This window comes from Lynx canadensis, chromosome A1 (genome assembly GCF_007474595.2).
Source record: "Lynx canadensis isolate LIC74 chromosome A1, mLynCan4.pri.v2, whole genome shotgun sequence".
In the NCBI taxonomy this organism is placed as follows: domain Eukaryota; kingdom Metazoa; phylum Chordata; class Mammalia; order Carnivora; family Felidae; genus Lynx; species Lynx canadensis.
In genome coordinates this window covers 123,147,752-123,174,254 of record NC_044303.2, presented here as the reverse complement: position 1 = coordinate 123,174,254, position 26,503 = coordinate 123,147,752, and the positions used below count along the sequence as shown (strand labels likewise).

Sequence of the window (26,503 nt, the reverse complement as noted above, 5' to 3'; positions counted from 1 at the left end):
ACTACGGCTGCCCAGAGTCACAGAGGAAGTTGGGGGAGAACCAACTAACCACCAGAACTTCTCTGACGGTGTCTTGGCCAAGCACATTCCGGCCCCTGCTACTTCTTTCACCTTTCTTATGCAGGTGACATTCCTGAGACTTGGGGTCAGGTTATCCTACCGAGTAAATCAACACGAGTCAATCAATAACTCAAGAGATCTGGTGACAGGACAGGAGGTGGAGCCTGGGTGGCCACTCTGTCTATATGACCCTTCCAGTCCCAGGGCTCTGAAAAGAAGTGGTGAGTTCAATGCCATCTTCTACTGACTGGATACAGAACTTTCAGCCATGAAGGTAACAAGCATCCTCCTCCTCTGTGCCTTGGCCCTGTTGGGGCTATCTGGTAGGTGCCTGCATATTTTTCTGATTTGAGTAAAACCTGTTTGACTTGTTGCATTACTAAATCCATTACCTTCTAGATTTACATTCTAGTCTTAGATCTTTTGGTCCTAGCGAAATAAGGTCAGGGGCCTATTCCAGGGGGCTTCTTCAAGCCCCTAAGTGCCTTGCTGCTTCTTATGACATTTAGCTAGGAAGAGCTACCTCCTTACCTAGATCACTTCAGAAACTGTCAATATCAAAATCAAATCTCACCAACATTTCCTTCTTTGGATACTATCAGGTTAGCTCCTTTTCCCTTCATTGAGCTCAACCAAAATGACCATCCTCTACATGATGTCAGCAAGACCTGATATTTTCCGGGGAATGCAGCATGGCAATTTTAAGCATCTATCTGTGAATTGGATAAATGTGAATTGGATTAATAGGCAGTGTAGTGTAACAGAGGGAATGAGTTCCTTAGGGTCCGATGTTGAGTTATCAAAAGAGTTCCATGTTTAACATTACTTACAAAAAGACTTACATGTCATTCCAAGTTAGTTTTGTTATCACAAGACCTGGTTACTGCTAGTGGTAACTGCTTTACAATTAGTCGTATAAACTCTTCACATCTTCATCTATAAACTGAATTAAAGATACTTAGACTTCTTACATCACTAATTGTAAGATCAAAGGTCTAGTAACCAGTTGTGACAATGTCAGTGAGCATTCAGAAGATATTTGCTCCGTACCTGATACATTTCAAGCAGTAAGTAAATCACTTCTATTTTCAAAGAAATGGGTCAACTTTTGTGAAATGCTGAACTAAGATACTTTGATCATAATCAAACTTTTGCTTCATTTCCTTGACGCTTCAACAGGCAAGGAGTGATTGGACACCAGTGAGATATCCTTGAGAGAAGACAGAAATAAGAAAAGGTTGAGGGGGCAGGGGGGCAGAAGAGGCCAGCAGAGAAGTCACCAGTCTTCAATGGAAGCTGAGAATTCTGATTAAGAGCAGAGCTGGCTTCTCCCATTTAGGACCCAACCTCACAATGTCTGATTTATGTTTTATAGGCAACACTAGAGCTGACTTGCTGGAAAGACAGGTAAAGACAATTTTGTACTTTCTTATCTCTAGGGCTAGAACTGTTTGCCCCAATCAATGCACATTCAAGTGTTTCAATTTCAATTTCACCTGAAATCAGGACAGGTGTGTGGTGCTAGCGAGGCTTAACAAGTATGGAGAGTAACAACAGTTTGCCCACAGGGGCTTATGCTGAAGAACAAACGCACTGACACACAGGCAGTTTCCATGTAGTCATACAGCCCTTGCTGTGAGGGGGTTTTATATATTTTGAGGCTAGCTGGTAGCACAAGGATGTTGGGTGGCATTCTTTTTAACTTCGCCCCAAATAGCCCTTCCTCCTTAGGGCCAGCTTGACCATGCTGGCATAAACTTTTCCCAATCCCCTAGGTGGAGCCCTAATTTATAACTAACAAAAGAAAAATAATAAACTTCGTTCTTCCTCTAGAAAAATATTCTATATCTAACTTTCCTATTTTTTCCTTGTGTTTATAAGGTAAATTGCAATAAATCTGAAGCCCAGAGGGGGAAGTGTCCCTCTTTTCATTACATTTATATCTAGTGAGGGGATAGATGACAAACTTAAAGGGCATGAGTGAATAAATTACACTAATGATAAGGGTTGTGAAGAAGTTCTGGTACCATGTGGAACCTAGACTGGTTAGATCAGAGAATGTGCCCCTAACTGAGTGAAATTTATTTTGAGTCATAAAGGATAAGTGAGTGTTAGCAAAAGACTACTGGTGGGTAGAAGTAGTAGAGTGAAGGGGTTAAGAGCCAAAGCTCAGGACCTAGACCAACTAGGTTTGAATCCTGGATCCAGGAATTACCAGCTATGTGGCTTGGGTGATTTAATCTCTATGTGCTTCACTGTCTTCCCTGGAAGATGAGTATAATAAAAAGTTCATAGGATAGTTTTGAGGTTGAAAGAGAATAGTACATGAAAGCAAGTGTGGCCTAAGACAGCCATTTCATAATTCTGAGTTCTTGCTGATGTCGACAAAATAGGCTATGCCAGGACTCCAAGGGGACAAAGCACTTGGTGTTGTCTGTCACATGACTGAAGGAAGGGCAGTGTGACTGGGCCACAGTGGGCAAGGAAGACATGCCCATGGTGTGGCTGACCTGAGAGGAACCAGCGCCCGCAGTCAATATAAACCTGAACATTATCACACTCACCTCATTTAAGCCTCACATGACCATCATGAGATAGTTGGCGAAGTGAAAATACCCTTCTCACTGCACAGATGATGTGACTGAGGTTCAGAGGAACCAAGAGATCTGCCAATATCTCACAACTTGTAAATAGCAGAGGCAGTCCATACAATCAGGCTTTCTGATTCCAAACCCTGAACTCTTTCTCTCGGACACTCATTATCACTACCCCCACCGGAGTCAGGCTTCTGTCTTTAAGCTGATCAACTCCAGGGAAGTGAAAGCTGTTTTAGAGATTTTGTTATAAACTCGAAGACTACAAAATGACGGAAAACAATTCTGTTTAATTCCATTTCCAGGCTAAATGTGACAGTGAAATACCTGGATGTACCAAGATCTATGCTCCTGTCTGTGGGACTGATGGAAAAACTTATTCTAATGAATGCTTGTTATGTGTTGAAAATAAGTGAGTACGAACTTGAGTGTCTTTTAAAACGTATTTTTAAGCTAGTTGTCTTCACATTTTCATATATTTTATCCCCCTAAGTTCCAACCAATATATCAATAACATTAATCTTACAAGAGAAATAAAACAAGTAGTTTTCCAAAAATAATGCTCAATCTCTTCTCCTTATTCTATATCTGGTATGATTCTATCCAGAGACATGCATACATTTATGTGTGTAATACAATAAAAGACAATATTTATTGTGTCAAGCATTGTGCAAGGCACTTAATATTCATGAGTCTATGAGGTACATAATATAAGCCCATTATACACATGAAGAGATTGAGACTGAGCTTAAATTACCTGCTCAAAATCAACCAGCAGGAAGTGACAGATCTGGTTCCAAATCGTTGCTTTTTCAACTACATGTTTTTTGAGAGAGAGAGAGAGAGAAAGAGAGGGAGGGCACACGCACACATGGGCACACAAGTTGGGGAGGGGCATACAGAGAATCTTAAGCAGGCTCCACACCCAACATGGAGCCGGACACAGGGCTTGATCCCATGACCCTGGGATCATGACCTGAGCCAAAATCAAGACTCAGATGCTTAACCGACTGAGCCGCCCAGGTGCCTCTCAACTATGCTTTAAAGTCAGGCACCAGCCTAAGTAAATTTGTGAGACACAGAAGAAAAGCCAACATGTTTAAACATGATTAAAAACAACTAATTATGCCTGCTAGGATTTGGAAAAGTTTGGACACTTTCTCTAGACCCTAAAGAAGGAGAGTGAGGCATTCCAATAAGGAGAAAAGCTGAACAAAAGGGAGAAAGGAATTAATCACATAAGATAAACGTGTTAAGGAAAGGACAGTGGAATGGAGGAGGAAAGTATCTGAATGGTTCTCTCAACCAGTTTTTAAAAAATCATGTATATGACAAAAAAACATGCTTTTCCAGCAAGACAGTGGATGGTCTAGATTTTCAAAAAGCTAATACACCCAAAATACCTTTAAATTAAAAAAATATCAGGGGCACCTGGCTAGCTCAGTTGATAGCACATGTGACTCTTGATCTTGGGGGTGTGAGTTTGAGCCCCTTATTGGGTATAGAGATTACTTAAAATTAAAATCTTTAAAAAAAATCATTCTTGCTGATGGTAATGATTGTGTTAACTAAAGCCCTCAAAAATGCATATATGAATCACATAGATTAGGTGGCCAAAAATATATTTTCATAGCACTTTTATTTATGGAGATGAGAGCCGGCCTCAATGAAGCTCATTTTCTGAAGTGATCACAGGTCGGGAATCAAACTGAGGCACTCAGAGAAGCAGATCTGCCACAAACTTTCTATTTCACATAGCTACTGAACACCTAACATGTGTCCAGCAATGTGCTAGTTTCCTCTGCTTTCCTTGTGCTTTTGAGTAAGAGAAATTAACTCATCAGGTCAAACAAGGTAGCTTCTTGTAACCTGTGAAAAGCGGCATCAAATGAGGTGTGAGGAAAGTACTACAGGTGGGAAGGAGAGAATCAGATGTCTTCTCATTGAAAGGGTCAAGAAAGGATTCATGAAAAGGATGTCATGTAAATAGGGCTCTGAATTTTGGTAGCACTGCAAAAGCATTCCAGGTTAATGGCGTAGAACAATCAAAACAAATAAAAGAGATTGTGCAAGTAGTCCAGAAAACTCTAAGTTATTCTTAGAACTGATTTAGTATTAAAGGGTTTGATGTAAGCTCAAACGACTGCATATTATTTCCATTATTCCACAGTCTAAGTTCCCAATAACATGATCTCTCTTCTTGGTCTGCTTTAAATCACTTCAGAAAATTCTCAGTGTTAGCAAGCATTGTGGAAATAGGGCCCCAGGGAGAGAGATCTATCATTCTGAAGTTTTAGAACCAAAATATTAGGTGTTCTGCTTTGTGGTGAATTTATTTCCACACTAAAGATTTGTAAAAGGAACTCAAAAACACTTGTTAATTTTCTCATGATCTAAGCTGTTGACATAAAGGTCAAACATCCTATTTCCATCCAAGGTGAGGAGAAAGCAATATAACAGCCTTGAGATTTAGAAACTTTCCAAGTGCCAAGACCAAAAGGCCCAATATTTATAGCGAAATATTGGGAAAATATGAGCTTAGAGCTGAGACACATCATTCGTTCAGCTTTTAAAACCTACCCATCCTGCTTACTTGCTCTATTTTTTCAAAAATATTCATATATGGGAAGAATATTTAAATGCCAGAAAAATGTAACTTCTCTTCCTGTATCTCTCAGATAAGTAAACAGGTCTAGAGAGAAAATGTGGTTTCTTCTAAAGTAAAATATTTTCAGATGAACCATGTTGCGTTTCTCTCTACTGCCCACTGAAAGCCCCAAATGAATATGGTGTAGAGTTAACTAGAGCCAAGCTCTAACCCATGTTGGTGGGTTGTGCTTGCATCTCCTAGCTCATTATGTGCTTGTCAGATATAGTCAGTCAGGACTTTTTTCTGTCTCTTCTATGTCTCCTTAGGGAGCCTGCACTGTCAAATTCTGTTCTATAGATCAGCGTTCTCTAGTAGAACTTTCTTCAAGATGGAAATGTTCTATGTCTGTGTTGTCTAGTGTGGAAGCCACTAGCCACCAGGACTTAAAATGTGGTTAGTACATCTAAGAAACTATATTTTTAATATTACATCATTTTTTAACTGATTGGAATTTAAACAGCTGAATAGGGATAGTGTCTTCTCTACTGGACAGCACAGGTAGAGAAATAAGTCAGTGTGTTTAAAAGTTTGTGCTGTGTATGTTAAAACAACTCAGACCTAAGTGTTATGCATGAATAATAATTATGGAACAAAAAGACATTAAAAGCTCTTAAAAAGGTGGCACCTGGGTGACTCAGTCAGTTTAGCATCTGACTCTTGGTTTTGGCTCAGGTCATGAATTTGCAGTTCGTGGGTTGGGCCCCTGTTGGGCTCTGTGCTGGCAGTGTGGAGCCTGCTTGAGATTCTCCCTTTCTCTCTGTCCCTTCCCTGGCTCATGCTCTCTCTCACAAAATAAATAAATAAACTTAAAAAAAAAAAAGGTCTTAAAAGGAAGAATCATCAAGGTCCAGATAAATACATGCAAAAAGATATATGGAAGTCAGATGTCCCCAAGTAACGGAGAAATAGAAGAATTTTTATAAACCAGTATATTCAAAGAAAGGATGGCTAAGAAGAGAGAGAGAGCGAGCTCTGCAAACAATCTCATGAAGAACAATTACAGGATTTAAGAACATTTAGCTGACAGAAGAGAAAATTGGTTTGGGAAAGGTAGTGAGTTGGGAGTGAGTTGGTAGTTGAGTGAGGTTTTTATCTGGAGGGGAGGATGCTTAGAGCTGGCAGTTATCAGGATACAGATATGATTTCCTTTTGTGAGATCCCACAGATATTAATCCCCAGAGTTCTAAGACAAAAGATCAGCCAATTAGAGCATCCCGGAGTAGGCCAGGCAGCAGCTAAGATGGAAATCTTGTGGCTAGGACAACGATATTAGGAGTAAAAGAACCAATGATGACTTAGAGGTTGATTTCACTGGTTTCCTGTAATGCCACAGTAGATCTGCACACTCTGTGAGGACAGACATTTTTCCTTTCTGTTGTATCCTTAGTGTATGTAAGCAACAGCGTTGATCGATATTTGATGAATTTATGAATAAGTAAATGAATAAATGATTGAAAGACAAAGAAATGGGAATAAATATGAAACCTTTCTATTTTAAATAAAGCTGATCTTTTTTCATTGTTTTTCTCCCATTGTCAGTTTTTTTGTCAGCAAAGTTTGATTTTTTTTTTTTTCCAATCTCTTCCATAGGAAGCACCAGAACCCTGTCCTCATTAAAAAATCTGGGCCTTGCTGAGAACCAAGGTGCTAAAATCCCATGTGGTCACCACAACGCCTAGCTGGCCTTACTGTTGAATAAAATGCATCTAAATACTTCCTGTTGTTCCCGAATGCTTTTTCCTCAAAGGCACATTTGATTACACTGGGGTCAGGGGGCCGAAACAAACTCAGAATGGAACAAATTTTATGAAACACAGCAATCCTGAAATTTTGGACAAAGTCTCCCTCATGATGCTTTTTCCTTTCCCATTTCCTACCTCACATTCTGAAAACTGGCTCAGGAAATGTGACTGCAGGCAGGACACAAATGATCATATAATCCCATAGAGAATTAACTGGCATGAGAAGAAACAGTTGGTAAACTCTCAGTCCAGAAACATGTTATCCACTACCTTTTGCCAACTGAAATAACTCCCTGAGGTTACCTTAGGATTTAATAGAGCATCTATTATTGTGCCAGGACTCTGTGTAGTTGACTCAGATTTACAGGTGAGCCACAATAACCCTGTAAGGTTATCCTTATCCTGTGGGTCAACTTAGAAAAGTGAAGTAACCTGACTAATAGGCAAATAAGCAAATAAGGTGGCAGAGTTAGGCTTTTAAGTCAGGGCGGATTCCAAATGTAACACTTCGTGTTGTCCACCTCAGGTGGATTATTCTTTGCCTATTTCTTCCATATGAATTTTGGGTAACATCCTCATATTAAAAGGCCTATATGCTTACGGACAGCAAATAAGGTAGAGATAGGGAAGTACCTCAAAAGAAAAAAGTATCTATAATCAAAGAAAAAGACACAGAAAAGCAGCTTGAAATCCTGAGCTCTCATGAAGAACCAGCAGAGAGTGGAGAATTGGACAGAGGTCTAAAAAAAAGCCTGAGATGCACCAGGTACATCAAAATCTGTCCCAACACAAAATCTGTCCCTAAAATCAAGGTTTAGGTTAATTTCTTGTGCTATTCAGAATATGCGTGTCTTGAAGTTTAAATCTCACCACTAGAGGATGCTGTGGTCTGCTGAGTGACTCAGCCAGCTGAGCCTAACAGCTCACCAAATACCGTGCTAACAGAGGTTATGGATGTAAGATGGCTTCCTGCATCTTGTCTATGATGCTAGAGGACACTTGAAGGGCACCCTTAATATGAAAGAACTTTGCCACAGTAAACGGAATTTAAATCATTGAATGGTAGAAATCGTCATGTCTAACTGGACCATTTTACAGGTTTGGAAAGAAGAGGTTTGGAGGTTACACTAAGAAGGAATACATAAACACAGATTGTTCGCCTTTAATGGTTCTGTTCTGCTCTCTCGCTCTCTCTCTCACCCGTTAAAAGGTAAACAGCAACAACCTACATTTCTGCCCAGCCATATTTTGGAGGACCCCAATCTGACGATTATCAACCTAAGTTGGTAGGACACAAAATGAGACAAACAAGAAGGCAGTAGCTGTCTCTGGGAAAGGACCAACAACTAATGGTACCCGAGAGCAAATTCATGAGTCACAATTCAAAGACCTAATTGTTACAAATGTTTTTGTTTTTGTTGTGTTTGTTTGTTTTTTTCTTGCCAATCTGAATTTGGAAAGGAAGAGGCAAGGACATTTTACCTTCCTCTATCGACCAGGCACCACAGATAGAGATAGGAGAGCCGACTTTGGTACAAACGCTTACCCTTTAGGTGGCCTCGGCCAGTTTTCCCAGAATGCCCCTGCCGGCCGCCGAGAGAGCACGATGCCCCAGCGTTCTCGTCCTGGTCACCAGATACTTCAGAGGAGGACCAATATCCCCTTTCCCTCACGGCGAGGGCTCGGCTGAGACGCCTTTGTCTGGAGGGCACCGCGCAGGTGCACGAGCCGCTCCCGGACGGAAGAGCTCCCGCGAGGCCACGGTAACGCGAGACGGTCTTTGAGGAGCTTCAGCTCCTCGTGCAGCCTTCCAGCGGAGGGGCTCGCCGCCCGCCGCCCCGCCCCGGCCCCGCAACCAGGCAGTTTTTACAGCGGACGCCGAACAACCCGAACTCAGTCCCCCTTAACAGTCGGACCCGGTCCGGTTTCTAAGCCGGAACCAGTCTGGCCCCGAACTTCTTCCGGTTTTGAAGTCGAACTAAGTCTGCCGTGGGACCCGGCCTGGTTTCGAAGTCAGACCCAGTCCGGCTCCGGCCGGCTTGTGGGTCCAGTCAGGAAGAAGGAATGTTCCAGGAACGCTTGAGAGCTTCTCACGTAAAAGCTGCTGGGATCTCACAGGGGCGTCCCGACCACCTCCTGAGGCAGCGAGAAGCAGCGAGCTCAAGGATCCTGTTGCTGGAGCTCAGGGGGCTCAGCAGGTACCTTCCTGGGTCTGGTTGCTCGAGCTCAGGGGGCTCAGCAGGTACCTAGGTCTGGTTGCTCCAGCTCAAAGGGAGTAGCGGGTACCTGGGTCTGGTTGCTGGAGCTCAAGGGGTTCAGCAGGTGCCCTGGTCTGGTTGCTCGAGCTCAGGGGACTCAGCAGATACCTACCTGGGTCTGGTTGCTCGAGCTCAGGGGGCTCAGCAGGTACCTGGGTCTGGTTGCTGGAGCTCAAGGGGTTCAGCAGGTGCCCTGGTCTGGTTGCTCGAGCTCAGGGGACTCAGCAGATACCTACCTGGGTCTGGTTGCTTGGTCTCAGGGGGCTCAGCAGGTACCTGGGTCTGGTTGCAGGAGCTCAAGGGGCTCAGCAGGTACCCTGGTCTGATTGCTTGAGCTCAAGGGCCTAGCAAGTTCCTACCTGCGTCTGGTTGCTCAAGCTAGGGGCTCAGCAGGTACCTGGGTCTGGTTGCTCGAGCTCAGGGGCTCAGCAGATACCTACCTGGGTCTGGTTGCTGGAGCTCAAGGGGCTCAGCAGGTACCTTCCTGGGTCTGGTTACTCGAGCTTAGGGGGCTCAGCAGGTACCTGGGTCTGGTTGCTGGAGCTCAAGGGGCTCAGCAGGTACCTTCCTGGGTCTGGTTACTCGAGCTTAGGGGGCTCAGCAGGTACCTGGGTCTGGTTGCTCCAGGTCAAAGGGAGTAGCGGGTACCTGGGTCTGGTTGCTGGAGCTCAAGGGGCTCAGCAGGTGCCCTGGTCTGGTTGCTCGAGCTCAGGGGGCTCAGCAGGTACCTGGGTCTGGTTGCTCGAGCTCAGGGGGCTCAGCAGGTACCTGGGTCTGGTTGCTCGAGCTCAGGGGGCTCAGCAGGTACCTGGGTCTGGTTGCTCGAGCTCAAGGGACTCAGCAGGTACCTACCTAGGTCTGGTTGCTCGAGCTCAAGGGGCTCAGCAGGTACCTACCTGGGGTCTGTTTGCTCGAGCTCAAGGGGTTCAGCAGGTACCTGGATCTGGTTGCTCGAGCTCAAGGGGCTCAGCAGGTACCTACCTGGGGTCTGTTTGCTCAAACTCAAGGGGCTCAGCAGGTACCTACCTGGGGTCTGTTTGCTCAAACTCAAGGGGCTCAGCAGGTACCTGGGTCTGTTTGCTCAAACTCAAGGGGCTCAGCAGGTACCTGGGTCTGGTTGCTCGAGCTCAAGGGACTCAGCAGATACCTACCTGGGTCTGGTTGCTCCAGCTCAGGGGGCTCAGCAGGTACCTGGGTCTGGTTGCAGGAGCTCAAGGGGCTCAGCAGGTACCCTGGTCTGATTGCTTGAGCTCAAGGGCCTAGCAAGTTCCAAACTCAAGGGGCTCAGCAGGTACCTGGGTCTGTTTGCTCAAACTCAAGGGGCTCAGCAGGTACCTGGGTCTGGTTGCTCCAGCTCAGGGGGCTCAGCAGATACCTACCTGGGTCTTTTTGCTCGAGCTCAAGGGGCTCAGCAGGTACGTGGGTCTGGTTGCTGGAGCTCGAGGGGAGCAGCAGGTACCTACTTGGGTCTGATTGCTCCTGGTTTCTTCTTCCGTCACCAGGACTATGAAAACATAAACATGAGGCAGATTACAATTTCAAGACTTTATGTGGACAAAAATGGATTCTGATCCAGCAACATCCAATCTAGCAGATCGAAAGTAGCTCCAAGGAGCTGTACAGAATGAAAGACATTTACAGCCAGAGGGGAGCAGGAACGAAGAGGTTACACTAATAGACAAAAAGTCTGGTTGGTTATTGGAAGGTTACCTTCCTTTAGGGGATGAGGGGGTCTATTGGACAGATTACCTAACTAGTGCTTATCAGGCAATTCCAAATTGACTGGTTTAAGCTTCCATTTCTGGGAGAGTGGAAACTGTAATTAAATTACTCTTTGGTTTGGTGGTGTGGGTCTGTCTTGCTTTTAAGAGACCCATCAGCATGTGGAGGGGGCACCTGGGTGGCTCAGTCCGTTAAGCGTCCAGCTGTAGCTCAGGTCATGATCTCATGGTTCTTGAGTTCGAGCCCCCCATTGGGCTCTGAGCTGTCAGCAGATTCTGTGTCTCCCTCTCTCTCTGCCCCTCCCCCGCACACACTCTGTCTCTGTCTCTCAAAAATAAACAAATGTTAAAAAAAAATTTTAAAAATAAAACGTGGGTTACTGCATTCATGTCTGGTGGTTACATTTTAAAAGACATATTTACAAACGGAAATGTGTTTAGAAGAGAAAGGCTACCAGGATTAAAAAGAACTTGAAAATGTGTCCTATGATAAATGGTTGAAAGAAATAGGAAAATTTGGTCTAAAGAAAGGAAAACTCGTGGGAATCTGAAAGGTCTTTTCAAACCATTTGAGAGAGTGTTGCCACCATGAAAGCAGAAACATCCTTTTTCATGGCTGTATTATAAGCTGGAGGAGAGTAACATCTAGGAGCTACTCAATTAATATTCTTTTTGTTACATACATGAGTGGGGGAAAGAGGGATGAACATATTCTGATTGGCCCAAAGGGAGAATTTAGGCTAATTGGGTAAGGATTAAAGGAGGCTGATGTGGGCTCAGTGGGAAAGTATACGCTAGGATGGTTTAAGAACAGGGGCTCTGGGGCGCCTGGGTGGCGCAGTCGGTTAAGCGTCCGACTTCAGCCGGGTCACGATCTCGCGGTCCGTGAGTTCGAGCCCCGCGTCGGGCTCTGGGCTGATGGCTCAGAGCCTGGAGCCTGTTTCGGATTCTGTGTCTCCCTCTCTCTCTGCCCCTCCCCCGTTCATGCTCTGTCTCTCTCTGTCCCAAAAATAAATAAACATTGAAAAAAAAAAAAAAAGAACAGGGGCTCTGGTTTTGAGTGCTCTGCTGGAATCCGGGTTTCCCACCATTTAACCACATGACCTGGGAGAAGCCAGCGAATTTCCTCATCTCTAATATGGGACGAATAGTAACAGGTTCCTAACAGGACCAGGTATGCCATACAGTAAGTGCTCAAGAATTACTAACTTTTTATTGTTGTTGTTATTATTCATCTTGTAATCCTTTGAGCTCACTAAAAAGGTCTCCTGATATATTAACATTTCCCTGATAGAAGGAATTTTATTTCTTCCAGTAACAGTTCAATGCATTATTGAATTGTCAGAGGTTTTATGGAAGAGATTACTCAGCTGTGTACAAGATCGCACTAAAATCTCTCTGCTTTTAAATGTAAAAAAAATTAGAGATATAAACTACACTCCCCCAAATAGGAACATGGGTGACCGACAATTTTATGGGTGGAGCAGGGTTTCATGGTCCCGGCAAGGAATAGGGTAATAAACCCAATTCCTACTGTTAGGTCTTAATCCCTGAGTAAACCTAAGAACTGTAACCCTCTTTAAATGCCAGAATACAACAACTCGAGATAAACTCCAAGGAAGCATGGTCACAGGTCCAATAGAGTTCTGTACAGTTTCCTTTACTGGTTTCAGAATATTTGAAATATGGAGCTATCAGAAGGGAATAGTATATAAAAATATTTTTGTCTCACTGGAGAAGTAAACTTGTTTGAAATGAAACATTTTTTTAAAAACTGTGCTGAACCTTCTGAGAAAGAGGGACATGACTAATATTGTAACTTCAGTTCCATTTCTCTGATCCAATTTATACCCTATAAACCCTAGCTTAATCCAACTAAGTGAAAATACAATTTATTTGCATAGTTCAGGAAGCTCTTACCTTTGAAAGCCTTAGCACTGCCACCAATTTCCTTTTTTTTTCATTGTTTAAGCCATAGCTAACTTTTAGCTCAAAATATGGACTATATAGACAATAAAATTATGTTGAAGAAGGAATGACATAAATCTTTTGCCTCTATACAAATCAGTATTCACTGAAAGGCACAAATAACAAACAAAAAAGGCTGGTTGGAGATCAAGGCACCAGAACCTAGTTGTGTAGTGTGCTGTCTTTGCTCTTGCCATTTTTAGGTGCCAGTCAGTAACCCATCCTCATCGCAGGTGTGGTCATGAATAAAGAGTGTAAAGTAAAATTAATACTACTCTTTTGGCTTTTTATCACTCCCTGCTGAAGGAAGCAAAAGAAATAAGAGAAAGTTGGCGATTAGGAGTCACCAGGGCAAGACTTGTGTAAGAAAAGTAAACACAAAGAGAAAACAGAGAAAGTAAGAAAATACACATGTGTGGAAGTTACACGGGGGAAAAAAGTAGAAAGAGCCATGCATACTCAAAAAAAATTTTGAGGGGCGCCTGGGTGGCGCAGTCGGTTAAGCGTCCGGCTTCAGCCAGGTCACGATCTCGCGGTCCGTGAGTTCGAGCCCCGTGTCGGGCTCTGGGCTGATGGCTCAGAGCCTGGAGTCTGGTTTCCGATTCTGTGTCTCCCTCTCTCTCTGCCCCTCCCCCATTCATGCTCTGTCTCTCTCTGTCCCAAAAATAAATAAACGTTGAAAAAAAATTTTAAAAAAATTAAAAATAAAAAAAAATAAAAAAAAATTTTGAGATAGGGGCACCTGGGTGGCTCAGTTGGTTAAGCGTCCGACTTCGGCTCGGGTCGTGATCTCACAGTTCACGAGTTTGAGCCCCACGTCAGGCTCTGTGCTGATAGCTCAGAGCCTGGAGCCTGCTTTGGATTCTGTGTCTCCCTCTTTCTGCTCCTCCCCTGCTCATGCTCTCTCTCTCTCTCTCTCTCTATATATATATATATCTCTCGCTCTCTCTCAGAAATAAAGAAACTTAAAAAAATTTTGAGATAAGCACCTGAATATAAAAAGAGTGAGAAGCACAAAGAGAAAAATTAGTTAAGTTTTTATAGCGAATGTGGTTCTGAAGGGCCAGAACCTTATTATATTTTGAACTGTTCATGCTGAATTTCAGCTTTTTAGAGCTCCTTCATTTACTGAAATGAATTATATGTGTTTTTCTTTAAAACTTGTAACACTATTTTGAAGTAAAAACTTTTTCGAATTCTGGAGATCTTTAAAATCCTCAAAAAACAGCTTAATAGAAGTTAACTCTCAGACCTTAAAGATGTGGCATCAGGTGAAAGTTAATAAAGAATGATAAAGATAATAGGAACTAACATGTATTGAGTAATTCTATGTGTCAGACCCTACATTACATGATTCCCATGAGTTCATTTTCCCATTGAATCCTTACCACAAACTCTGAGATCCTCATTTTAAGAATGACTGAGATCCTCATTTTAGGAATGAGAAAACGGAGATTCTCACTCACTCAGGGTTAGAATTAGTCAAACTACACAGCTCCTTTGCTTCTTTGTCATGTTTAACCATCCATCCATCAGTATTGCCACTGCGTCTGCCTTCTGTAACAATGAGCACCTATGGCTTTTCCTTCTTTAAAAATTATTACTTTAGGGGCACGTTGGTGGCTCAGTCAGTAAAGTGTCTGACGTTGGCTCAGGTCATGATCTCACAGCTCGTGGTTTTGAGCCCCACTTCGGGCTGTGTGCTGACAGCTCGGAGCCTGGAGCCTGCTTCAGATTCTGTGTCTCCTTCTCTTTCTGCCCCTCCCCTGCTCATACTCTCTCTCCCTCTGTATCTGTCAAAAATAAATAAACATTGAAAAAAAAATTTTTTAGATTAGTACTCCAGGGGTCATCTGGGTGGCTCAGATCATGATCACGCACTTTACAAGTTCAAGCCCTCCTTGGGCTCTAGTTCAGAGCCTGGAGCCTGCTTCAGATTCTGTCTCCCTCTCTCTCTGCCCCTCCTCCACTGATCTTCTGTATCTCTCTCTCTCTTTCTTTCTCAAAAATAAACATTTAGAAAAAAAGGATCTGGGGGTACTCAACATTTTTTGAGGAGTTGGGTTTTCTTCTTTCATATTTTGTGAGAATTCCTGTGTGAAAATTATTGTGTGAGGAAGAAACTTTTCCTCAACCAATTAGACTCAGACACTGGGAGCCTGCAAATTAAAGTGACAAGTAACCAATTAATAGGAGAAAAACCATTTATTCATGTGCATATATGGAAGTTAACAAAAGAAGTAGGCAGCTCTCCAAACAGAGACTTACATGCCTAACTCAATAGAGGAAAGAGCAGAAAAGACTTCTATGGAAAGAACAGATAGGTTTCTTTAGGAAAGACAAATGGGTTTTTTGGAGAAAACAGATTGAGAAGTTTGCGATGTTTCTCTATGCAGGTGTGAGTGGTCTTTCCATCTTCTTCAGGGCCATGGTTATATTTATAGTAGTATATTCTTCCTCTTCCTCTTCCTGGTAGACCTGCCCCACAGAGGGAATTTATGTCAGCCTTATTTCCCAGAAGTTGCTGCTTTTAGTCAGATAAGAAAAGCTATGAGAAATCTTCCTTCTGTTTTTGTTTTTAAGCTCAAATGTTTTCAGCTTAAAATATTTATCATACCAACTCTGGAATTCCTAGTGTGTCGCTAAAAATGAATTACATGTTTAAAAATTTTCATCAAATGTTTTGATTAAATGAGGTTGTGATGAAATTTTGAACAGTAGAAACCTAAAAAAAAAAACAACAAAAACATCCTTATAGGAAAAATAATGCCTTCATTAATTAGGTTGTTAACTTTTTATTTTCCACTTGATTGAACATTGTGTATTTATATTTTTGTGACCTTCAAAACCCAATTTAGGTTTTGTTTTAAATTACATACATAATATCTAACATTTATTCTGCAGTTGCAACAGTTTTACTGTGCTACAATAATTAATATACTATTTTTTTTGCTTCCATTAAATTATACTCTCACCAGGTCTGAAATATCGGCATCAGAATCTTTCCTTCCCACAACCCAAAGGAGTCTAAAAAAAAAAAAAAAAAAAAAAAACCAGCATCTTCCCGCACTACCATATTCATTGCAGTATTATTTACAACAGCCAAGATATGGAAATAACAGAAGTGTCCACTGATGGATGAATGGATAAATAAAATGTGGTGTGCACACACAAGAATATTATGTAGCCATAAAAAATCAAATCTTGCCGTTTGTGACAACATGGATGGACCTTGAGGGCATTATGCAAAGTGAAACAAGTCAGACAGAGAAAGACAAATACTATATGATCTCACTTTTAATTGGAATCTAAAAAACAAAACAGGGGCGCCTGGGTGGCGCAGTCGGTTAAGCGTCCGACTTCAGCCAGGTCACGATCTCGCGGTCCGTGAGTTCGAGCCCCGCGTCGGGCTCTGGGCTGATGGCTCAGAGCCTGGAGCCTGTTTCCGATTCTGTGTCTCCCTCTCTCTCTGCCCCTCCCCCGTTCATGCTCTGTCTCTCTCTGTCCCAAAAATAAATAAACGTTGAAAAAAAAAATTTTTTTTAAAAAAATAAAAATAAAAAACAAAACAAAACACAAGCTTATAGATACGCAGAGCAAAATGATGGTTGTCGGGTGAGGGGGAGAAGGTGAGCTGAGTTTGCCAGGAACAATCTGTTCATGAAGCTATTTCATGGGTATTTCCAGGAGTGAAGATCCACTAGAAACTTTTCTGAATACTTCCATGTGGAGTAAATGATATTAATCACTGTCATACTATGATGAGGCAAAAAATGGGACTTTGGTACTGTGCTTCCAACACTTCTTACCTTCATCGGCCTCGGGTAAATAATGTATGCACTTTTGTCTCTGCTCTCAGTGGAGGAAAGACGGAAGACGAAAAAGGCAAGGGGTAGTTAGTACCCAAAGAGATTGGAGTATTTTGTAGAAAGACCTTTCTTAACCTCCATAACACCTGGTAGTTGTTGATTAGAAAATGGAGCCCACTTATTTGCCTCATGTTATGACATGTGACCTGTAAAACCGATAAAACTATCAATATTTTAATATGTTAAAATGTTCTAATTTGGCAGGGTCTTTTTGTCATTGTTATTGATAAAGTATATGATGCAGACAGTAAAACTCAGGCACTGTTTTTACATTGTCTTCCTTCATCCTTCCTCTTCCTGAACTTAGGAAACAGACCCCCCCTACTCATAGCTCCGCTCTTATTGTACTCTAACTTGCTAAGTAGGTGAAGTTCATTTTTGATGTGGTCATCACATAAACGACTTACTCTTCTTGACCTCTCAGAGATGAGACCATTCCTTCCATTTTCTTCCTTCTAGAGACTCAACTGTCCCGTTAGTCTTCATCCTATAACCTGGGATTCACACTGCCTTCTCCTGTAGCAGTATGTTTCCTCTTACAAGAACACTCTTTCTTCCTAATCTCTCCCTCCCCTTCTATCTATCACAAGGTCTTTTACATTTACTCCTTTAAAAATCAATCTAGGTAAATCCTTTTAGTCCATTTTCCAGGTGAGGGTACTGAACTTCAAAAATTTCAGGGACTGCCTACTGCCTAAGAAGAGCAGGATAAGAATGCCTGTTTGACTCCCATTATACCATGCTGCTTCCTCCATGCCTTAAATATTGTCCCTTAATGTGAATTATGATAGAAGAGATCGCTTAATCTCTACATGTACCATTCATTTTTGGTAGACAAAAAAGGAAACAGCTCCCACACATAAGTAGCAAAATTGTTCATATATATTTACCTGAGGTGTTGAATGTTTAAAAAATAATTTAAAAGCACTGTTTTTAATTTTAAAAACAAAATTTTTGTCTCTGAGTATTTTCTCAGTTAAGAGAGAACAAGCATTCCAATTTTTGACATTAAGAAGTATGTCCTTATATGCAAAGAAGGTGGGAACCAGTGGCCTTCCAGATAGAATAAAAGCTTTTACTTCCTCATATATCTTCTGGGATTCAACCTTTTCCTAGGTCCTAATTTAAACTCCACTTACCCTGCCCTTTCTCCCTCACACGTTAGATTTACTTCTAGTTACTTGGAAAATGCTTTTCTGCTCATTCACTCCACCTCTTCCCTTTCCATCACTGGTTTCTTCTTAAATGGATGAAGTGGGTCAGTACCCTTCTGTTGAGCTCTGGAGGCCCTGTGTACACACCCCTTTCTACAGCATGCCTCATGCTTTCCTTATCCATATGTGTGATCTGTGTCTCTCATTATTTTAAAATTCCTTAAGAGTAGAGGACATGTCTTGTCCCTACCTTTGTCTTCAGGAGACTCAACAGATGCTTATTAACCTGAACTTCCCTAATTAACTCTTACTATTATAGTCTCCCCAAAACTACAAATCCAGAAATTAAAATGAAATCTTACTTTTTCAGACTGAAAACAAATTCCAATTAAATGCAACGGTTGTATAGATTGTTATTCCAGGTATCTTGTGGTGATAAAACATGTACAAAAAACTGATTATTTGAAAATCATTTTTATATATTTTCTAGGTTTCTTCTTAAAATGATGTGAACTTTTTAAAATGTTTTTTAATGTTTATTTATTTTTGAGACAGAGACAGAGCATGAGCAGGGAGGGGCAGAGAGAGAGGGAGACACAGAATCCAAAGCAATCTCCAGGCTCTGAGCTGTCAGCACGAGCCTGTCGTGGGGCTCAAACTCGTCAACCATGAGATCATGACCTGAGCTGAAGTTGGACGCTTAACTGACTGTGTCACCCAGGAGCCCCATTTATTTATTTTTTTAAATTTTAAATGTTAATTTACTTTGAGAGAGAGAGAGAGGGAGGGGCAGAGAGAGAATCCCAAGCAGGCCCCCCTGCTGTTAGCAGAGAGCCTGACATGGGGCTCAGTCTCACAAACTGTGAGATCATAACCTGAGTCAAAATCAGAGCCAGGTGCTTAACATACTGAGCCACCCAGGTGCTCCTATGTGAAGTTATTTTAGTTGACAGTTACTCAGGGTGGTCAAGTTAAAGATGCCTATGGCTGTAGGGATGAAAATTACACATTGGCTCAATATCATGGGTTTCACCTGGTGTGATCTGGCTAACTCCACTGTTGAGAATCTACTCTAGAAGTTGATGCTGAGTCCCTGTATTAGCTTTATTCCAAAGGGAACCAGACAGTTTCTTGGTGGCAGGTTGGTTTCACTGGACCCCTTCCCTAATAGAAGGGGAAATGATCTGTCCTCATTAGAAGAGATAGTTATTCTGAGACTGGATTTCTCACTCCTGTGTACAGTTTCCCTGTGTCGTTTTCCTCTGTAGGTAGCATTGTGAATGCTTTATTTGGCATCTTAATATTCCATATAACATTGCTGCTGAAGTTGTTTCTTATTGTAGCTGTAACACATTACCACATACTAAAGCCTTAAAACTACATAAATTTATTCTCTTACCATTCTGGAGGTGTCACCAGGGCTGGTTCCTGCTGGAGGCTTTGAGAAGAGAATCTGTTACTTTGCTTTTTTCAACATCTATTGGCCTGTCTGTATTATTTGCCTTATGACTTCTTTTTCCATCTTTGAACTGTACCACTCCAATCTCTTCTTCTATCATTACATCACTTCTCATCTCCTATACCAGTATATCCCTCTTATAAGGACACTTGTGATCACATCACTGGGACCACCCAGAAAATCCAGGATAAGCACCCTATCAAGATCCATAACTTAATCACAGGAGTAAAATTTCTTTTGCCATATAACATAACACATTAATAAATTCCATGTGGTAGGTACGCATTTTGGGGTACCATTATTCAGCCTACTATAGCTACCAGTGAATTTATGCCACAGGAAATAAAGTGTGTCACTGGGGCCTCCTGAAATTCATTGATCTTCTGATATACTTCATCAACGAGAAACAGTCAGTCCTACAGAACATGGGATGACCTTCTGAAGACTTCTAGTATTTCCTAGCAAAAAACACCTCCAAAGATATGATGCTCTCCTAAAGGATGTGATATACTTTGAACCAGCAGTCAGAATATCTTGTTTCAATCATAACCAGAATAGACACTTTAGGAAATCAACGGACAAAAGTATAGCCAATGACCAACTTAAATAATTTTGTTTTTTCTTTCCCTATGAATTTAAGCTGTGATTTTTTTTAAAGGTTTTAATTCCCAAGGGACAATGTTTCCACCTCATGACATAATGATTTCATTGAACTAGAAGATTAGCTCGTCCCTGGCCGTTTGGGGATCCTCATGTCACTGAGACAACAAGCAAAGTAGGGTCACTGATCTCTGTTATTAAGCAAAAACAAGGTGCCTCTCTATAATGGAGACAGGGCAGGTTATGTCTGGACCCCAAGGGATTCTCCAGGGTGTTTCTCAGTTCTTCTAAGTTCACTAACACAGTTCATGGAAAACTACAGCGACCCAACAGAAGGATGACTAAGAATTTCAAGAAGTGAGGTTTGAATTTCCCCACCAGGTAAAGGATCTCAACCAGATGAGGTGCTGCTTGCCATCAAAGGGAACCTGCAACGAGAAGAGTGAATTACACTTAGAACCATAGACTGGAGACCTTCTAACAACCATTTATAGAAATGCTGACTTGTGGCAGTTACGTAGGATTTCTTCCTTAGATGTAATGTAGTATTTGTATGTATGAATCCATTCTTTTTTCCTCTCCCTTTCCCACCCTATTTTATGTAAGAAGTGAGATGATGGGTAATTTTACAATTCAGTATTTTGATTATAGGACATCCAGGGTGAGAACATTCCTGTCTGTATGCAAAGTAGCTTATTGTGTCAGGTAAGAGCACTTATTGTTGCGGTTGTTGTTGAGTGAAGTTTAAATAAGGGTGGAAGAGGGGCGCCTGGGTGGCGCAGTCGGTTAAGCGTCCGACTTCAGCCAGGTCACGATCTCGCGGTCCGTGAGTTCGAGCCCCGCGTCGGGCTCTGGGCTGATGGCTCAGAGCCTGGAGCCTGTTTCCAATTCTGTGTCTCCCTCTCTCTCTGCCCCTCCCCCGTTCATGCTCTGTCTCTCTCTGTCCCAAAAATAAATAAACTTTGAAAAAAAAAATTTAAATAAGGGTGGAAGAGAAATGAATGAAAACTGAGTAACAAGAGGTAGATGATGGTGATTCTTTGTCTACTAATTGGCAGCTTTATCCATATTCTTCAAGGCTCTTTTCTGTACTGGCAAAAATGGCAGCCCCCAAACCATATTTCCCAGGTTCCCTTGACACATGAGCCTAAGACATACAAAAAGGAGGTAAGAGGAAAGCCATTTTATTTTCTGTTATTGATGGTACATTGAGAAATGGCAGCAGCATCGATAGGTGTGTCATCTGAGTTCCCTCTCAGCTCTGAGGTGTGGATGCCAGCAGAAGCAGCAGCCAGGCCCTCAGCAGCGGCAGTAGGATGATAAACTCCTGCATTCCTGCTCAGCTGCGGGGGGCAGTTTCAGCACCAGTAGTAGCACCCCTTCACGCCTCTGGCAGGAGCAAGCTGGGGTCTAGTCCGGGTTCAAAAGCAACTTCTAGTTTGTAGGTAATTCTCTTCTCTCTTTTGTTCCTTCAGCCTTTTCTAAGAGCCTTGTAAGCAATTCCCTACATTCAGTACCCCTTTTAAATATTTAGAATAGTCTCTGGGCATGACATTAACTGATACAGATATGGGCCTCCGATTTATAAAAAAAAAGTTTCCAAAGTTATCTGCTCTTTCTAGTCACTATTTCCTACCCTAAACTGGGGCTGGGTTATTGTTTGGGAAATTAGCCCAGTTATCTCAGGGGAACAGTGTGTCATGGCTGAAGAGGATGGCTAGTCAGGATATTGGTCCAGGCTGAGGGTGAAGGATCAGGATCCTATCCAGAGATGAAGCTGTTGTGTTGATGGATCCTAGAACAGAACTACCACTCACTTCCCTTCTTTCCCCTGCTGAATCAGAGTCTTTTTTTTTTTTTTTTTTTTTTTTTAAGATCATGTATTTTTGAAGGGTGAGAGAAGGGGCAAAGAGGGGACAGAGAGGATCCAAATGAAGCAGGCTCCATGCTGCCAGCGCAGAGCCCAATGCAGGGCTCGAACTCATAAACTGTGAGATCATGACCTGAGCCAAATTGAGACACTTAACCAACTGACCAACCCAGGTGCCCATGAATCAGAGTCTTTTGAAGGCAAAGGGATAAAACACCAAAGACTATGGTTAGTGTGTGAGCCAGTACAAAGAGAAGATGTTAGTCTGGGGAAGGAAGAAGTAGAGAGGAGGTGCTGCCTTCCCCTCATCCAAAGAGCCTCTACCCCTACTTGTTCCCCTGACAGCTACTGCTAATAGGTAGCCTCTTGTAAGTCCAAAGGCATTAGTGCCCAGACACAGCCTCCCCAGGCTCCTCCATGAGACTGCTGCTGATCACAGGCAAAATCAAGCAAAATGTCCTAAGCCTGGAGGATTCCTGGATGAGCTACTTCTTCGGTTCAATAGGTAAAATTCTGAACATCGTCTGACAGGAGAAAGGGCCACTGTCCATGGAACAAGAAAGCACAGCCATCAAAGGAGACAAGTCGAGGGACAGAGGATGCCCATTGGCCCCTAGCCTTCTGTGTAGAAGGCAGTGAGAACAAGGCTTCTTAGACGTCAGAGGAGAGAAACATGGAAGGCATGGGGAAACATACCTAAGGATCAGGGCAGATTGTCTGCAAGGAAAAGATTATCACTGTTCTCAAAGACATCCCTGTGCTACATTTTCACTTACTTCATGCCCCTACAACCAAACTTCTTCAAATCTTGCCCCAGTGTAACTGATGCCCTTACCTCTCTCATTTCTACCTTCCTCTGATCTTGCCTTCAACTATTTTTACCATGTTTAGCTAGAGTTGTCTTGCAAGACATGAAGCATATCATCTCCACCCATCATCTCTGAGAACTAAAAGGGGTATTTTGCCCACCTAACTAGGAAGGAGGCTTATTAATTATGATTTGGAAAGCTAGACAGTTTTCCTCTCAGACATTCACATAGTCCAATGGCCAGAGGTTACTTACCTGATATGAAGTACTTTTAATCAAACATAAATAAAAAGTACTTTCACTCAAACTGGTATCAATGACCTAAGTTTTAAAAGAGAGAAGATGTTAAATTTGGCCTATTTTAAGGAATTTGTGTGAAATATTCCGAGTGTCACTGGGGCAGGCAGAGACCAAGGCTGGGACAGAGAGCAAAGGCCCCTAACACTCAGGCAGCACTTGCTTTCTCTAGACTGTATTGTCTGACGTGAAGTTTCTCTTAGGACCCAGAAAACCCGTATGTGAAGACTTGGTGCTCCTTATGATGCCCAGCATGGCCCTGATGCCAGCCAGTGAGGTTACATGTAATTTTCCATGCATCCTTTCGGAAAGAAGTAGATTTCAGGGGTCACTTGTTTCTCATTCCCTGAAAAGGAAAACAAAGCGTTGGGCAACAGATAGAAACATCTGTGTCTGTCTTCCTCGACTTTTGATTTCTACTCTTTGACACTCACCAAATCACCACTTGTCTAATTCCCGTTGGAAACGAAGGAGAGGTGTGTATACTTCAGTTTCTCCCCATGACGCCTCTACATTCCTGAAACCAGTTAAACTGACTTCAAGATAATTGCTTGAAATTAGCTTCAAGTGGGCAAGATTTGCTAGGATCAGCTGTTCTCCCTGAACTGGGAAAGAACACTTTAAAGTGTGAGAGAAGGAAAACCATAGATGTAAGGGGCACTGAGAACAAGACTGGCCAGAAAGCGTAAGGAAAGGGACAAAGCAAAACCAAGTTAAACATTAGGGTAGGATTTCCCAGGGCTCAGATCATACCCATATGATATCCATATCAAGGCCATTTTTAGTGTTTCCCTCCCTCCATCCCAACTAAACTCTCCAATTTTCTTTGCCAATTTCAGGTTAACTTAGGTACTCACCTGACCCAGTTTCTAAATCTTATCTTACTGTTTAACCTGCTGTTTTCTCAACATTTATGGCTGGATATATCAATTGCCCCAGGCAGGCCAGGTTAAAGACATGTCCATCTGTCTCCAGAACAGCTTAATTTAAATAGGCACATCCTCCTTGCTGCAAACAAGAGGCTGTTTTTAATTGATATTTCAGGAAAACTGGGATATAGTCACTTCCCCTAAGAAAGAGCACTGCATTTCTTAAAGCCACTGGGAAAGGATGATTGATGAGCCAAGGTTTGCATTTCACTATACAAAACCAAAGGAGCCTACGTTCAGTGTGCTGTGTCTCTCGATACGTACTCGATGGAAAATATTTTTTCCAGATTTATCTTTTGAAAAGTATATTTGAAATAAGAGAGAGCTGTTTAAGTGGCCTCCTATATTTTAATATTAGGAGTATTAATACTAGACCACAAATGAGTCAATTTTCAATATAAAAACTGGTATTTTAGGGGCCCTTGGATGGCTTAGTCGGTTGAGTGTCTGACTCTTGATTTGGCTCAGGTTGTGATCTCGGGGTCATGGGATCAAGCCCCGCATCAGGCTCTGCACTGAGCATGGAAACCTGCTTAAGATTTTCTCTTGGGCTGCCTGGGTGGCTCAGTTAGTTAAGCATCCGACTTCAACTCATGTCATGATCTTGCCGTTTGTGGGTTCAAGCCCTGTGTCAGGTTCTGTGCTGACAGCTCAGAGCCTGGAACCTGCTTCAGATTCTGTCTTTCCCTCTCTCTTTGCCCATCTCCTGCTTACACACTCTATGTCTCTCAAACTAATAAACATTAAAATATTTTTTTAAAAGATTCTGTCTCCCTCCCACTCTGCCCTTCACTGCTCACTAGCTCTCTCTCTAAAAAACAAACAAACAAACAAAAAACCTGGTATTTTAAAAAGTCATTGGGTAAATACAAAATTACCAACTTTTAGCCCTTACACCAAGGATGATCTGTATATGGAGACATAGGAGAATTTTTGAGATCAGAAATACTGATTCTCAAAGGAGTATTCTAGAAATGAACAGGAGATTCTGACTGAAAGACTTCTTTCTACAGCTTGGTGTAGTGTGTTCTGTATGATTTTCTGGATCCTCCAGTAAATCTGCCTTCATGTTCCACTTGTTTTTGCCACATTTGCTTGCCTTGACTATCTGATTAGTCTTGTTCTCACTGTCCTTTTCATGGGGGAGGGGTAGGAGCTACTTTCCCAAATGCCTGATTTCAGGGAACTCTCTCCCATTCCAGAGAACATACTCCTGATGCTCTTTCCTGTACCATACTTGAGATACTTCCTTTTAGCAAGGATGGGCAGAGCATCACATCAGTGCCCAAACAGTGAGATTTGTCTGAGGGTAGGATGGAAGAAGCAGAGTCTAGCTTTTTTAAATTCCTCCAAAAGCAGGCTGTATAGGACCTTTAAATTGTACTTCCTTGAGAAGTAATTACATCATAAAATTGGTCAACAATGAAAATTGTTACCAGACCAGGTACAGGGGTAAGAAAATCCCCCAGCCATTCAGCTCCACTGAGCCCTCCTATCATGTGAGAGCCATGGCTGCAGGATCTCCAGAGTCCAATGGAAGATACAGAGCTTATGTTTCATTTCCTACCTCTTGTAGCTCCTGCTTTACTCATTTGCTCTAAACTAAGTGTGCATTTTCTTCCAGTCTCTTACTGGCTGGCTTTATCATTTTGCAAAAGTCGACAAATTAGAGGAAAGAAACTCTAAAGGAGAGGGACTTTCATTGGCATGTAGGGCCCTGTTTATTCCAGAGCCTTCTAAGGCAAAGAAAAGAAATCTTTCCTGATGATACCAAAAACCTGGGCTGATTTTAGCAAGATCATCCCATGCAAAGCTCTCAAGCACCTCCATATTTGGGCACAGGAGGGGACAATTGGGCACAGGAGGGGACAATTGATGCCTATAGGGGCACCTACTGATTACACATTTTGTGATTTCAGTGTAGATGGAGTATATCCCAGAGCACAACCAAGAACTCTGATAGAAATTCTTGGGGAAATCGGAACTCCACTTGGGGCACAGAGTCAAATCTAGATAGTTCACCGGGGATCGAGATGGGAATCGTGTTTACGATGCATCTCAAATCTAATGAAGATGTGAGCTAGAGTATTAGGGGCCAAGGAAAAGGAGAGAAAGGGCAAGGCATAACTTGTCATGATAGAAATTAAGTGAGTTATAAAAATCTGGATTCAGAGATGTATTGTGAAATGTTAGTTTTCTAAGAGAGGAAGAACAGAAGGAAATGAAACTTAAACATGTTTTCAGTATCAGCTTCTCAGATATTCTCCTTAATGCAGGAAGCCTATTCAGGGAAGCTCTTTGGAGGGGGACATTTGATTGATCTAGGACTGCTGGGAGGTGGAGGCCCAAAGGACTGCTATAAATCACCTCTGGGGAGAAGCCTTAACTCCAGCCTCAGGTGCAAGTGCTGTGTCAAGTGGTTTCATTGTTAAGACTTCGAGGAAAAAAGATAACCACTGACTGCCACTGATTCTGGGGATTCAGCTTGAGTTTTAGGTGTGTGTTGTTTGTTTTGTTTTATATG

General features: G+C 42.3%; 1 protein-coding gene across 1 annotated transcript; it reads left to right on the top strand.

Moving 5' to 3' along the window:
- Positions 1-261: 261 nt before the first annotated feature.
- On the top strand, positions 262-7,020 carry SPINK1 (serine peptidase inhibitor Kazal type 1). Its single transcript, XM_030320942.1, has 4 exons — positions 262-383; positions 1,436-1,467; positions 2,960-3,066; positions 6,895-7,020. The coding sequence occupies exons 1-4, from the start codon at positions 329-331 to the stop codon at positions 6,938-6,940; spliced, it is 240 nt and encodes a 79-aa protein (XP_030176802.1). The 5' UTR covers positions 262-328; the 3' UTR covers positions 6,941-7,020.
- Positions 7,021-26,503: the final 19,483 nt, after the last annotated feature.